We start from the raw sequence: 15552 nt of genomic DNA, 5'->3' as shown, positions 1-15552 counted from the left end.
GGAGCCAAAATTTCAGCATTCTAGCTTGTTGTCAGAATAATAATGAGAAGACCTTCTACAAAATCACTATTTTTAAACAATTGAATGACAAATAAAACTCCATTCCATTCCATTCAATCAAATACCAATAGGCCTATGAAATTTTCAAGGGAAAATCGAAATAATAAGTGGCTTACATACTGATCACCAAAAAAACTTGAATGTTTGTTTTCAAGTGGAAATTGCGTAAAATCGCACCATATTGAAGGTATATTTTGAAAATTTTCCCGGGGGAGGACTCCCTTTCATGGGGGTATTCCATACCCCCCACACCCACCGCCGGGTGACACCCTCAAAGTTTAAGTGCTTTCTACGCCAATGTTATGATCCCCCTCCGAATATTTTTTTTCTGGCTACGCCACTGAATATTAGGTTTCTTACCCAGGAACAATGCCCTGAGTATGGTAGGGAGTTCGTAGACACTCTGTGTAAAGCAAGGTTTACGTTATAATGGGCAGTGGAGAAAGATAGGAGACAACGTTTCCGCCTCTGTCTTGCCAATGCCTTCTATTGAAGGTTACTGATATCGATTTATTGATGTAATATTATCATATTAACTTTTCATTCTTGTTTCAAAATAATCAATTATATTTTATCAAGCAATAAATTATATTTTTCAATGATTTCATAATCATTATATTCTATCAGTCTATCACATATCATTATAATCTTATCACATAAGATTATAAACATTGTTTTTTACAGTTTTGTACATTATTTGATAATTATCATGTAGCCTATACAGTGAAAGCAAATTTTGAATTTGCCGCCTAACAGAATCAGCAATTGAGTTATATAAAATTGAATAACTCACTTTCTTATCGTATATTTAATCGAAAAATAATATAGATAGAATTTAAAATGTAATATTGGATTTGATTTTATATCACCTATAATGCTTTTGAATAATCAATCTTTTTATCAGCTGGGTTAGGTTAGGGATCAGGTTTCTTCAATCTTCATAATCATAATAAAATCATAATCGTGATTTGATATTTCCGTCTGCCAGAAGGCCCAAAATTTTCTAGTATTTATTATAATTATTGTAATTCTAGTGTCCAATTCTCTTATTTATTATGTAAATTAGTATTTAGAGTAAAATAATCTAAACAAATTTCTATCTATCCAAGTGCCTTGATGCATGAATGGTTTTACCATACCGTATTCACAAACCTGGAAGCGGTGCATTGTAGTAAAAGTTTTTTCAATCTCATATTTTTGAAAAATATCTTATTTTGTAGTTTTAAAGGTTTAACATGAATATACTCAATCGTCTATGGATTGCACTCTGATATTGTGACATGTTCAAATGCTTGTTCATAGGGATAGGAGGCCTAGGATAATCTGTTCAAAACTAACCTCATAACATTTTGATATATAGCAGATTATCGTCTGCTAGCTCGTCTATGTGAAAAGGTGAGTGATTTGACACATATATTTTAAAAAGCATTGCTTTATATCAGGATTAAATTAATTTGTGAATTGATGTCAATTACATCAGAATCATTGGATGCTTTATCCAATTATCAAATTAAGTTACGTCTGTCTTATTAACTGTTAACAGTAGCCTAAGTTATTTCTTTGCATTATTCTCACGTGATTTGTTAAGATAGAAAGGTGTATTTCTATACTGAATAATTGATTGGATGTTAACTTATACTTTAAAATGAATTTCAAGGTATATTATTTCAAATTAGTGATATGGTATTATATATCTGTGATATCCTGTGAAGGAATCATAGAATACAGATTTATGGTATTAATCTTTATCTGTAACTTGGTGTCTCTTGTAGTACCTAGTAGTGATATTTGCCTTTAGTGTACAATGTTATATTGACAATTTTAATAATAATAATACCTACAACAGGTACAGAACTAACTGTACCCACATTCTTTCTCAATAATCTTTTTAAATACGATTCATGATATTAAGGAAAACTTGCTAATTTAGTTCAGTTTGATACGATCCATTTCAATCACTATAGTTCTCAAAATCTATTAATGAAACTATAAGGTAAATTGATATCTATAAGCTCACTCCTGTATAAATATTTTTTGCTTAGCAAATATGTCCCTACAAAGGTAGTATTTATACTATCAACCAATATTATTCTTTATAATTACATCATCATCAATAATATTTCATTGTTTACAGGTAGACGACGACGAGGACGAATGCTTATGAAAATTATAAATATGTAAGTTATTTATGAAAATCCAAATTCAAATCTATATAATAAGAAAGAGTAGGGTTGTGTTTGTTCGCATCAAAACATGTCAACTTGTGGATTGCATACTGGAAAAACGGGAATTATTTAGATCTCCAAATTTTGCACATAGATTCTAAAAATATCAATCTTGTGCACCTGGAAGCCCAAATTTTAATTTTCCTTCTAGATTTTTCAGAATTAATGTTTAAATTTCATTAATGGTACATTCGATTTCATTAAAAAAATCACCAAATCATATGGTCGAAATTAAAAAAGGAACATCTGTTTCTATATTGCTTTCTACCTGAAAAACATAGTTTTGAAACTTTGTTTTCCTGATGCAATGTTTAGGCCTACACGTGGCATGGATTATTAATTTTTCAGCTAGAACAATTTTTGAGACAAAGTGCTAAATAAACGTCTACAGTTTCATCAATGCTGTATCGGCAATATGGAAACGCATGCAGTTAATATGTCTTTGAATGAAGGTGTTGTTATTTACATAAAGAAATTATATTCTTCCATTTTTATTTAATTAAAATTTAAAATTATTCGAGCCCTGATAGAATGATTGACTCACTGTACAGTCATTCAAAAATTTTAATATTGGAATGAGGGGTATTTTGGCAAGCTGAGCAAAAAAATAAGGTCATATGCACCTTTTCGTTATATCTTCAAATGAAAAACGAGTTTTGTGGGTTGTCAAAACTCCCTCTGAAAGGGAAACTATTCAACTTATTCTATCTTTTAGTAAAATAACAATGATCATCCATCCATGTATCATCTTCTATACTATAATAAAGGAAAGAACTGGATTATAAACGTAGCCTATACAGGTGTAAAGTATAGGGAAATTATGTTGGACGCATTATCACGTCAGAACTACTGGACTGATTAACTTGAAATTTTGCATATAGATTCTTGCTAAAACCGAGGGTGGTTATAGACCAATTTCAAATTCTTCAAGATTTAATTACATGAAGTTATCAGTTTGTCAAGTTTTCAATTATTTGTCATGCTTCCAGTTTGTATGGAAGCAGCAGAAGATTTCTCTTAAAAGGGAAATTAGAATATAGGTATGATTGGGGGTCCTTTTCGAATGATAAAAACAGGTTTTCCGTCACACCCAAATTTTTCCGCCATTTTGAATCCAACTTCTTTTTTAATTGAACGGTGGTCAACCGAGGATTCTTATAGGCCTATTTTGAATTCTTCTAGATTTCATTACGTCAAGTTTCAAGAAAGACCCTTGCGAAGCACGGGTTACCTGCTAGTTTTATATATAACTTACTCTTTTGGTCGATAATTATAGCCTAATCAATATTTTTTGTACAGAGTATCAATTGAGAGTCATGAGGTGTTACAGGTATTATGCCTGGTGTAATACTAGGCATTAAACCTAAAAAATCAACTATACCTTCTTCATCCGTGAACTACATTTGTAGGTTTGCTGGCATCATTCAAATAAAATACGAAAAGTAGGCCTAATACTAATATCACACCTTACAACTCATGAACCGCAGTTTAAACAGTATAATTTATGTATTTTTAAAATGCATATTTATCTACCCAATGTCATAAACTTTTAAGGTTCGTACTGTAGTAAGAAAATAAATATATCTAAATTGTACTTGATTGTTTTATATTTTCTATTTATTTTTGTAGGGCTACTTAATAGCCTAGTCCTTCAATTCAAATAGCTAAGTTAATACTCTCCTATTCTTGAAAACTTATTTTTTTAAACTGAATTGATTCTTTTGCAATAAATCAATAATACATAAAATACAGTAGAACATGAGTAATACAATATTATCAATGTAATTTTTGCCACTACCATAAGATGCCCTGTATCCGGGCAGTGATTTGCAGTTATCTTGTTTCAGTTCTGGTTAAGTACAAAATAAGCTATAATTCAAATTTGATTATGCTAAAGAAAATAATTATACCTATTATACAAAAATCATTGTGGATCAAAATAAAATCTGATAATAGAGAGTGCACCAGGGGAAACGGACGGTTTTGAATCGCGCAGTACTTGGCGGCTGGTGGTGGCGAAAATGCGCTGTCAATGACACTACTCCCCACAATCTGCCATTTAGTCGCTAATTTATTATTTCGAACAATAATGATCAGTTAATATTATCAAATCAGATATACCTCTAGCTATCCTCTAGCCTATAGAAGGCAGTAGCAAGGTAGAGAATCGGCGACTCTTTTCTCCTATCTTCCTTCACTGCCAATAACGCGGACCCAACTATAAGAAACAAAGTGAAGAAGAATCAATCACTTTGGAATTTTTTTCAAACTAAACTAAAAAATAGCCAGTCAAACATTGTTAAATTTGTTTGAAATTCCGTCCTAGATATAATAACTAGAAACAAACTAAAATCTGATAAGAGAGATGGAAGCGACTGATGGATGGTGAATCTCCTGTATTTTTGTAAGACTTTTGAAAAAAATATTCGTAAATTTATGTAACAGGCCCAGGACCTACGAACATTATAAACTCATCCTCACTCCTCTTCATTTGTAATACTTCTCGAAATATGACTTACAAATGCAAATCATGTTAATGTTATTTTTTCGAGATGATTAGTTAATAAATTCTAACCAAGCATACCCTCTTAAGAGTTTCTTATCTCATCGTTGAAACTCAAGAGTGCACTGCAAGGTTTTGTAGCTTGAATCGCCAATATTTTGTCCATAAAGGAAGGCAGAATGCCTTTACGAACAGTTATGAGCATAGCAAGCTAATCCCGTCAATAAAATTTAATTTGGAGCAAACGGCGTTAAATAGAAAAAAAAAACATTATCAACCTACAAGCATGATCAAGAAATTCATTACTTGAATATCAGTTTCATCATACTAGTTTCTGATCTATTCTCACCGTAATCAATCACTAAGGGTTTTTGATTTTCAATACTTTTTACTTTTACTATTTCGAATTCCTGCAAATGACCAAATCGTCATGAAATGATGCAATTATGTTAATCACCTATTATGATGCTGTATTACCAAGTGATTATTCTACTGTTGTAAATCTGTGTGGCCCAGAACTTGACCTTAATTAGACTTGTTATGTGAATTGTGCTCCACTGCGCATGACAATAGCTCAAGGCTGTTGAGTAACATTCCCAGTTTTCACTAATTTATTTCTGTGCCAATCCACACGCTATGTCCAATAAGTACTCGTTTTTTAACGGATTAAACTCCCATTATTGATGATTGAATCGCTCAAATTAGATACGTTATGTGACGAGTGCTTAGTACTCTCGTAGGACGGGTGACTTGGAATCCCAATTACCACTTTAAACTATAGGTTCATTCTTCTTATCTTTTATAATCATCTTCAATCTTATCATCATTCATCATCCCTTATATTACTGGGATTACTAGACTACCAACCCATTTGTGTTGTGAAATGTTGAGCGGTATTCAGAAGAAAATGTTGAAAAAATAATCTATCAAGTCTTGATTACACTAATTTTAAAACATTATTTTGTTCTCAGTTCTAAAAATGTGTTAAATTGTTGTACAAAGTCTCTTGTATTACTTATCAAATGTAGGCAAGTGATAAAACATAATTATTTAAAGACAATTGTCTCTCTCAATCTAGTTCTTCAGGGTCATAAGTTTATCATCACTTGCTATTATATTATTAACAATTATTTATGCATTTGGCCTTGATCTGAAGTGTGTAAATACTTGAGACTAGTAGGGCAAAATGTGATTTGGTGCTGTTCTATCTCTGTCTTGTTTCAGAAATGTTTCTTGTGAATGCTACTGAACAATTTTCAGTTGAATAATTTTGTCTCTGTTTTTCAAATTTATTTCTCTTGCTTAACCTGTGATTGATTCACTTTCATTCATCAAATTTATAACTCAAAATATGTGCAGTATTACTGTGTTCACTCATCAATTCAAGTACGCCTGTTTTATTGATTCCAATCTTATTCTCACATTACAAGTTCAGTCTTTGCTGGTCTTTTACTAAAGAAAAACTATTTTTTGTTAATCTGTATCAACTCGGAAATCTTCGAAGTGATTTCAAGTCTAGCTAACTGTTTTCATTAAATATATAACAGCATGAAATTGCGAACACTACCCTACCCTTCCACGACTTACTTCAACTTAACTACTACTGGAATTTTGCATTCAAGTAATGGCCAGTTGTTTTGGAGAAACCAAAAATTGGTACAATATTAATCCCAGCTATTGAAATTCTATTATTGAACAAAAAACATGTAGAAAAGAAAACATCTAAAAACTGAATATATTGTTGAGTAATAATCTAATCTTTCAACTTGTCTATCCGTGATCTTCTTTCTTGTTACGTCAGTCTCTCTCATATTGTGAATGTGTGTTTTATGTGCGGTATGCGTATGATGATAGTTAGTGGTATGAACGATGGTTGGGCTGAGTCCAGCCGGCAACAATCCAATGATTATTTTTATTCCAACACCGCAAAGAATGGAGAGTGGTAGCCAGCTTTCAGTGAAGAGCGAAAGAGAGTAGACGAGAGAAAGAGAGAAATAAAGATGAGAGCCAGAATGTGCGTATTTCAGTAGCACACCATTTGCGTTGGTGGCTTCACTGAGATTTGCGTTCAGGTCAGAAGATTTCATGTATTGCCCAGCTTTTGTGAACTACTTTCAACTTTCAAGTAGTGTGTTCTCAAAATCACTTACCCAAAATTGTAGGCCCATCAATCTCTCATAATCATCGTTCACACACAAGCTTGCGGATAATGTGGGCATCATCCTCAATCAAAATGTGAATCAGCTGCGCTTCTAAAATACTTCGTGACGATCCCAAACATGCCAACTGTAGATATACTGTATTTTTATCAACACCTCATCCTTGATACTTCGGCCCTTGCAGAACTCCTATCCTATCCTCCGCAAGCCTCTTTCAATAACCTCTGTCCTGTAAAATCAGCCCATCTGGATCTCACCTCTAGTTGATTATTAAAGAAGAAATAATCAACTAATTTTTACACTAAAAAATTATGTTTTTGTAAATATTTTGACGTAAAACATTTCAGATCTGCATATGCAGATACTTTTCTTATTGTTAGATGGATAATTCCTTTTCATTAGATAATTTTTCTATTTGAATTTTGAGCTAGTCGTCCATTTGTGAAGGGCGTACAATAAGTACTTACTTGATCCAGGCCTACCAAAGCATTACTGTATAAGTAGGCCTACCATGCTTCATCTTTCAAATATCTGTCTATACATCATCCCGCCATTATCTCCCATCTCATCACCTAGCCACTAATGTATAGGCATCATCCTTTGCAAAAATATTATACTAAGTTGATCTGAGGCATGTTTCATAAGCTGTTCAATGTAGTTGTGATGGTACGCCAAAGGCGCATTCGGTATCAAACATGCTTTAAGCTCTTCGATTGCGATAGTGAGTTAACTGTGTTTTCATTCAGTACAGTACAGCTGAATTTTCATGGAGTAGATACCAGAAAAATAAGATGAACTGTAGATAAACAGATACACACTTACTGTGTGTCTGACATTGTAGGTAGGATAGTTAGGATAACAATGTGTATATCATATGAATAAATATGTCAAATGTTATTACAGAGAGTAGGTTTTGCTATTGTATGCGATTGTATGCTACTCGAAATTCATAGCAAATATTTCAGTGCCTGTCGATTCTAAACGTAGAGAGTCATTGGGCACCTTTCCAAAATGCTTGAATGTTGATAATCTTCACTAGGAACTCGCCATCTACAGTTGATCACTTCATTGACCCAGCTTTCATAAAGTTCACAATAAACGGTTCAATTCCTACGCCTTCTTCTAATTTGAGAATGTAGATAATAATATTCTTGAAGTTTTCACCTACATATACAAATCAGACATCTATATTATTGGTTGATGTTCAGGAGAACTTCATTTTTTCATGCAAATTTTGCTTCTGTTGTTGAGTAGCTTATTTTGTGGTTTCTTATAAGCCTGTTGTATTGGACGTTATGATGTTACCGTCGTATATTACAAGAATACTGGAATATAATACAGGTCACTATTATGAAAAAGTTTTATCTATAGAATATGAATATTTAAAGAATATGTTTGTCTATGAAAGATCTTTCAACTTGCAATTATAATGATTGGGTAAAATATTAAATAATCAATTAACCAATTGATGATTGGATAAATAAAATTATGAGAACAGAAAAAAATGAAAAAGATCACAATTTGAATGGATGAAAACATATCCTACATGGAAATTAAATTCTGCAAGAAGAATGGATATTGGTGAAATAATGTAAATATCCAACAGTTATAAAGGAGTTAACATTTTGATCAAGTAAAGAAAAGAGGGAAAAATTATTGTAAACTGAGTTGAGATTGACAAGCATAAAGTAAAGCAATAGTAACGAATAAATAAATATCAATTGGTAGAAAATGATATAATTATGAGCAAGAGGAGGCAAGATATTTTTGCGAGGAGAAAATAGTATTACTATTAGAGAATAACTTATTCAATTTGGGACGGAATAAAATAAAATGACGTTTTATTTGATGAAATTTTGAAGTTTCGACAGTAATGTAAGCTAACTTGAGTAATTTTAAGTTGGGATTAATATTTAAGAAAATCATTTGAAGAACCTGTCTTGTAGAAACCTCTTGGTATTAGCTCTTTTACCATTCAGTAGGCTTATAAAGCAATTTATTGCGAATGAGTCAAAATTTATAGGAAGCCAAAATACATAGTTACTGTTGTCAACTCCCTGACACTTTTCATTCATTTGGACAAGTAGGCCTTTGGGTTGTGATCTACTGATAATACTTCAAATATTTCCACTACTCCCTCACTGTTCAGTACCTCATATCAAGTGTAAAACAATAGTATTCATGCTATCAGTTGATGAATTCATTGTCCATGACCTATCACTATGTATTTCGGCTTTCAGCCAACAAGTATTATGACCTATAGTCCATTAATTCTCACTTGAGCATTTATATAGACCCTCCCAATGTTGAGCAGCCTCAAGCCCCCCACACACTTCAATACCAGACCTTAGACCAAGACCGTTTAGAACATTATTATATGAAATTAATGATTTAAATTACTAATAAATTTATCAACTTCTACTGATGGATAATAGATTACTGATAATGATTTTATAAATTTATTTTTAATTCAACAGAATTACAATATTACTAATAACAAATTACAATATCACTATAAGGTTAGCAGATTTTTTGTTTCACTACATTAGTATTTCAATCAAGTATAGTAAAGTAATCAGTATTATGCCTTTACAAGTTATCATTTTCCATCAATTTCATATTATGAATGTTCTAGCCAATTTAAGGCTGTGCAAAGGCTAAAAATAAACTTTCTACTCGTGATATTTTCCAAAGTTTATCGATTTGTATATCATTAAGCTATCAAAATGAAAAACTTTTCTCAGGAAAATATTTTTTGTCCGATCATTACTTTTTGAGATATGAGCGCCTGAAGTTTGAATTTTTGGGACAGAACATTTCAAATTCGGTAAGATATAAATCCATGTGATTTAGATGATATATTCTTCATGGTATTGTTGATCTAATAAAACATAAATTTTCTGAAAATATCCATTTTTGAAAAAGTTATTCAATTTACCAAAAACAACAAAAATAACTCATCAAAAAGTTATTTTTAGTAAATTGAATAACTACCTTAAAAATGGATATTTTCAGAAAATTTTTGTTTTACTCTCTAAATCTTATGGATTCATCTCTTACCGAATTTGAAATGTTCTGTCCCAAAAATTTAAACTATAGGCGCTCATATCTCAAAAAGTAATGATCGGAAAAAAATGTTTTCCTGAGAAAAGTTTTTCATTTTGATAGCTTAATGATATACAAATCGAAAAACTTTGGAAAATATCACGAGTGGAAAGTTTATTTTTAGCCTTTGCACAGCCTTAAATTGGCTAGAACATTCATAATATGAAATTGATGGAAAATGATAACTTGTAAAGGCATAATACTGATTACTTTACTATACTTAATTGAAATACTCATGTAGTGAAACAAGAAATCTGCTAACCTTATAGTGATCTAATAATTATTATAACTATCCAATTGAAAAAATTCCACAATTTCGATTATTTTTGAGTACTTGCGAAGCATTTTATTAATTTGAGGGCGCTGAATCCGGATCGGAAATCACAAATTTTCTATCTTCATTTCTGGGCAATTTAAGTTTTTGACCAAGATCGACGAGCTACTGAAAACCGTCTGCCGTTTAAAGACAGTGCTACACACTACAAGACCCGAACAAAATAGTGTTGAGGGAAGCAAAAACCGTCTGTGGTCTTTGGTTCAAGTCGGCAGACGGTATAAAAATCATTGATCGGACCATAGACAGCCCTACACACTACAAGACCAGACCTTAGACTTAGACCGTCTCAAGTCTGGTCTTGAAGTAGTAGGCGGCTTGTAAGTGGAATAGAATATCTTTATTCTTCTATTGATTCAATGATACACGATTATTTTAAAAATAATTTGGTGTAGGATCGACAGGCAAAGCCCAAAAGTGTTCCTCCCCCGAATTTTGATTCATTAAAATAGTACAGAAAATAGGTTATGTCTTCTCCACTCTAAAAAATGTTGTCTAATTTTCTGACCAAACACTTGAAACAAGAAATTTTGAATTCAAAAAGATTGAAATAAAAATTAATAACAAAATTCCTCTCACTTAGCACTCAAAACTGTAAAATAATAATTTGAAAAATTCTTATTATGTTCAAAACTAGCCGGCAGGCTTGCTTCGTTTGCCTTAACTGTCTATCCGTTAATAGACAGGCTTCTTCCTCAGAACCTCCAAGGAGATATTGAAAAATTAACCTCCAGTGCATTTTATTTTTATTTTTATACCTGACACAAGTCATCATTTATGTGGGATTTACTTCAACTATACAGTATTCATATTAGTTCTTCAAGTTTTACATACACTACTAAAATAGTTGAATAGTTCAACTTTCAGTTGCAATAATGAGTGGTAAAAGCATAGTAATAAAAGACAAAATAGCTAGCTGTCTCAAATAGAAAGTTAATAATTAAAGGGATCTTCTCCATCACATCGCTGTGTTGAGTTGTAAAACCTATTTGTTATTCCCATTTGAGAGCATCATATAGTGTTAATAATTGTAGCAATGAAAACAGGTCTTAGCTAAGTTAATTATGATTATATACCACTTATAGATCAACCACAATCTAGAATGTTGAAGGTAATTGCAAACCAAGAAGGGTGTGGCATATTCAATGCTGCGATCTAGATTGATCAAAAATAGAAAGTAGAATTTGATTTGTGACAATAAGCCATGGAAATACAATTAAATACATCTTACTGTAGCCTTTCTCTTTCTTGGCTTTCAGTGGCTTGGGTTTTAAGTTTGAGCCAGTTGATTATAGAATATCTAGACACCGAAACAGTTTGGCTGTCACTCATCAAATAATTTTCAACAGAAGTAGAATGCAATGGATACATATGCAACTTTCTCTCAGTTTATGAAAATATTCTGTTATTGTTGAGAATGATTATCAGCAATCTCAGTTTTATCAGTTATAAATTTTTCCAGTTAATCTCAGTTTTCCTATAAAGTATCATACAATAACTACGTCTAGGTATTAATCTAATCTAAGTGTAACGAAGTTAACTAACTAACTAACTCTATAACATTTTTTACGAAATAAGATTGAATTTATTCAGAAATCGTGCTTATTGTTATTCACTATTATTACAAAATTTTGACGAATAAGAGATAGCCAAATTAATCTATTTAGAAGTCAGGATATTCGAAACAATAATCACTACCGGTATCTATATAAATGCTTTGTTTTCCTACTCTTGTCTGATTTTTATATTGTTTCAATATCCAATAATGTAAAAATAGAAAAAAGCTTTGATCCATTTTGATATTTTATTCTTTTATCTTATTTTGTTAAATTGTGTATGATTTGATTACTATAATCAATATTCATTAGTCTGTTCTGAGAGCTGAGAGACGATGTAAACAAACATGCGCGTGTGAGAGTGGATCTTGGAGCAGCAAGACCGATTCACAGTACACCACTACAGACCACCTAACATTTTTGTTTTGAATAATCTCAGTGCTCGATTCAGTGAGAATGTACGTCCTGAGTAGCATTGTGAGCTGGTATTTACGAGTCGAGCAATTTGAAGCGGATATCAGTCATCACTCTTATACGCACACAAGCGCGAACTTTATGTTATTGTTGGCTCTCATTTCGATGAATCTACTTTGAATGCTTTATTAGTTCTCATATTTCCGTATTTTACAATTTTTTTTCATGCTGTACAGGTAATAATATCAGGTCAATATAAATTTCAATTTATATCTTCTTAGAATGTATGAATTCAGGGCTGCCTCCTTTTAATTATAGTACCCTTTGAAATTAATAAAATAATAGATTAAGAATATAAATTATAATTCTATTCAATTTATATATATATGAATTGCAATTACACATTTAAAATACTTTTATTGTAACAGTAAGAAAAGATCATCTGCCCATGTGAAGAAAATGGTTCAATTGAATGAAATATCCCAGATATTATTCATAATCCGCAATTTGGAACCATTTAAAAATTTAATGAAAACAGACTTACAAAATTATATAAAAAGTAATTTAAAGTTTTAATTTCACAGATTTTCTACCTGCCCTGGTTGACATAAAAATAAGGTCTGGATCCGTCCAGCCATTCTCAGAGACAACATCAACTGCAGATGTTTGGATGTGGCGATAACAACATCTCCCACATTCTAGAGGTGAGCATTACTTGCAAATTCTCCAACTCTCTAAGATTTGCTTCTAGTCTATAGTCCATTCAAAACAACCTCCGACTTGAAGGAATATGCGGAGCAGACAAATGGAGGGATATCAACCAATTACAGTGATGTATAGAGTTATAGAAAGAAGTGCAGATGCCAAGTTTATGCCAAGATGAGCCTCAGTCGACTCAGTGCTTTCAAATACTAAACTACGTATGCGTATCATGAGCAATTGAACACTCACTAGAGACTACAGAACGCTGTCTGCTTTAGCAGGTTTAGCACGGAAACATCGCCGCCGCTGCATCCCTAGTTTTCTTTGCTCCGCAAACTCAAAGTCGGAAGTTGTTTTGTATGAATTTTAATGATTTGATACCTGAACCTTATATTATAGGACGTCCCCAAATACATTATAATGCTGTTACTATTTATTATATCGTTTGATGAGAAGTATTGTTAAGTACTCCTCTTTTATTAATTTATGGTTTCACTCCAAATATTTCATCTCTCAGTTCTTCATTCTCATGTGCAGTTCCTGGCTAGTTCGAGTTTCTATGTTTGACATAAACATGAATTAAACTACTACAAATCTTTACACAACATATTTTGCTTTTTTTTAAAGGAGGATCATGAATCAAACATTCGTCAAAAAACGGACGCCATACCATGACCCTAATCAACCTTGATTGTTGATGAAGTTCCGTTATCAATTGATTGTTTTAATAGAATCAACTGAGTTTTATTGTTTGTTAGTTGACTGATTTTGAAACTTATTCAACATAAATGAATGATATAAGTCTGTCATCTTGAAGGTTGTCATAATTAAAAATTATTTCAATTGCAACAATCTATTCAGAAAGTGATGGATGATTGACTTTGAAATTTCGAATCGAATCTTGAATAAAGTATCGTCCTTGAATCCATGTATGTACTATTTAGGGGTTCTATGTGAGAATCTTGCGTTGATAGAGCGTACGATTTTTAAAAGCAAATCTGAATCTTGAACCGAGTTTCAAACAAGCAGGCAATTAAATCCAAGAGGTTTTTTGATGGAATGAATAAAATACTTCTCTTATTGGTTTATCATGTTGGTTTCACAACTAAACATTTTGAAGTGGATTTGAGCTATTTTTCTCTCTTGGTAAAGTTTCCATCTCTTACCACTTACATGGGCTGTTCATGGGCTTACCACTTCAGGCCTGTTGTGAGGAGTTTTTGTATTGATTTTATTTGTCCCTGTTAAGTTTATGAGTGAAAATTAATCTTACGGCAAATTTTCCTCTCCTTACTTCACATCTTTGTGTTTTCATAGTATTACTCCAACTGTCATTCATGTCAATCAGAGAGACAATAACCTCAATACCTCATTACAACCTCATTACAATAATATTTCACAAATTCAAAAAAATTTCAATTCTTGTAAGCTACTTTGATAGAGGGAAGACTTTTAGATACTAGTAAAACATAGTTAGTTTTCCATTGTCTTTTGTCTCAGTGATTTTTTTTCTCACTGCGGATGATTCCCACATGAGCTTTTTGGTTGTGCGTGAGTAATGGGAAGTGCGAGGATGATTTTATGAGATGATCAAACCTTTACGAATGCCTTCGGCGGAATTCGTACCTACGACCAGGCAAAAGTAAATTTGTATGGCTTTAGTTCGTGTGGACTGGACTCCCTGCGGGAATGTCCCACTTCGGCTGAATTTGAGCCGTAAATGGGCCTTGCGACTGCCATACTTCAACCGGGACCGACTATTTAACGTGTCCATCCGATAACATGGGAGTGACCTATGTTTAATGGTAGCGCTAGCAGACTGAAGGGTGTAAAGCCTTAGTCGTCACGGCTATCCTGGCCAGGCATAATTTTCTCTAACTAGTTATGTTAAAATCACATTTTGCTGTTGTTTTTCTCCTTTTTTCCACCATAACCGTCGCAGTTGGACCCAAACAATATTTATTTGCATATTTCTGTTTCACAAGATTACTGGAAATGTTTTCTGTAAATTTTGGTTGGTGTGGGTAGAGAAGGTAAAAGACCTCTTTTACAGTCAACAGAGTCTGTGCTTGCTGCTTGGACAATTTTCCTGATTATTGAATGGGTGATGATAAAGTATAGGCCAGGATGAATGGGGATCTAACTCATGATCAAGGCCTTTGACGTTTTAGTTACTGGCTTCACTCGTTGTATGTTTGCTGTGATTTGTCAGTTTTGAAGATGATTTTTTTCAGTTGTGAGGATTCAATGATCTCTTTTACATGTTTTTTCAATGTTAGTGATTTACTGGGCTTCAATTTTCAAATTTGCTCTACCTTCAAATGAAAAATTTCAAGTTAATAAACATGTTTTACCTTCTATTTTGATTGAATAGTGCCTTATGAAACCCTGTATTAAGGGTATGAGATTCGCTGATCGCATAATCATATACATAGTTGATAAGTCTAACTATAGGAGTGCACCATGTTTGTTATCGATTCAACATTTTGGAAAC

General features: G+C 32.4%; 1 protein-coding gene across 4 annotated transcripts in view; it reads left to right on the top strand.

Moving 5' to 3' along the window:
* The first annotated feature begins 973 nt into the window (after positions 1–973).
* Positions 974–15552, top strand: part of LOC111054858 (steroid hormone receptor ERR2) — a 71333-nt gene continuing 56754 nt past the window's right edge. For 2 of the 4 annotated variants that reach the window (XM_039427365.1, XM_039427363.1), the window contains exons 1-3: positions 999–1455; positions 2195–2237; positions 12941–13060. Coding sequence is in view for 2 of the 4 variants with exons in the window: in XM_022341977.2 (XP_022197669.1) it covers positions 13019–13060 (42 nt within the window). In the remaining 2 variants the exon portion in view is untranslated. Of the gene's footprint in view, positions 1456–2194; positions 2238–12940; positions 13061–15552 lie in introns of all 4 variants that reach the window. The other 2 variants (XM_022341977.2, XM_022342018.2) reach the window with 2 other exon arrangements.

The sequence above is a fragment of the Nilaparvata lugens genome, chromosome 4 (assembly GCF_014356525.2).
Source record: "Nilaparvata lugens isolate BPH chromosome 4, ASM1435652v1, whole genome shotgun sequence".
NCBI classification, from domain to species: Eukaryota; Metazoa; Arthropoda; class Insecta; order Hemiptera; family Delphacidae; genus Nilaparvata; species Nilaparvata lugens.
This window is presented reverse-complemented; position numbering and strand designations above follow the sequence as displayed.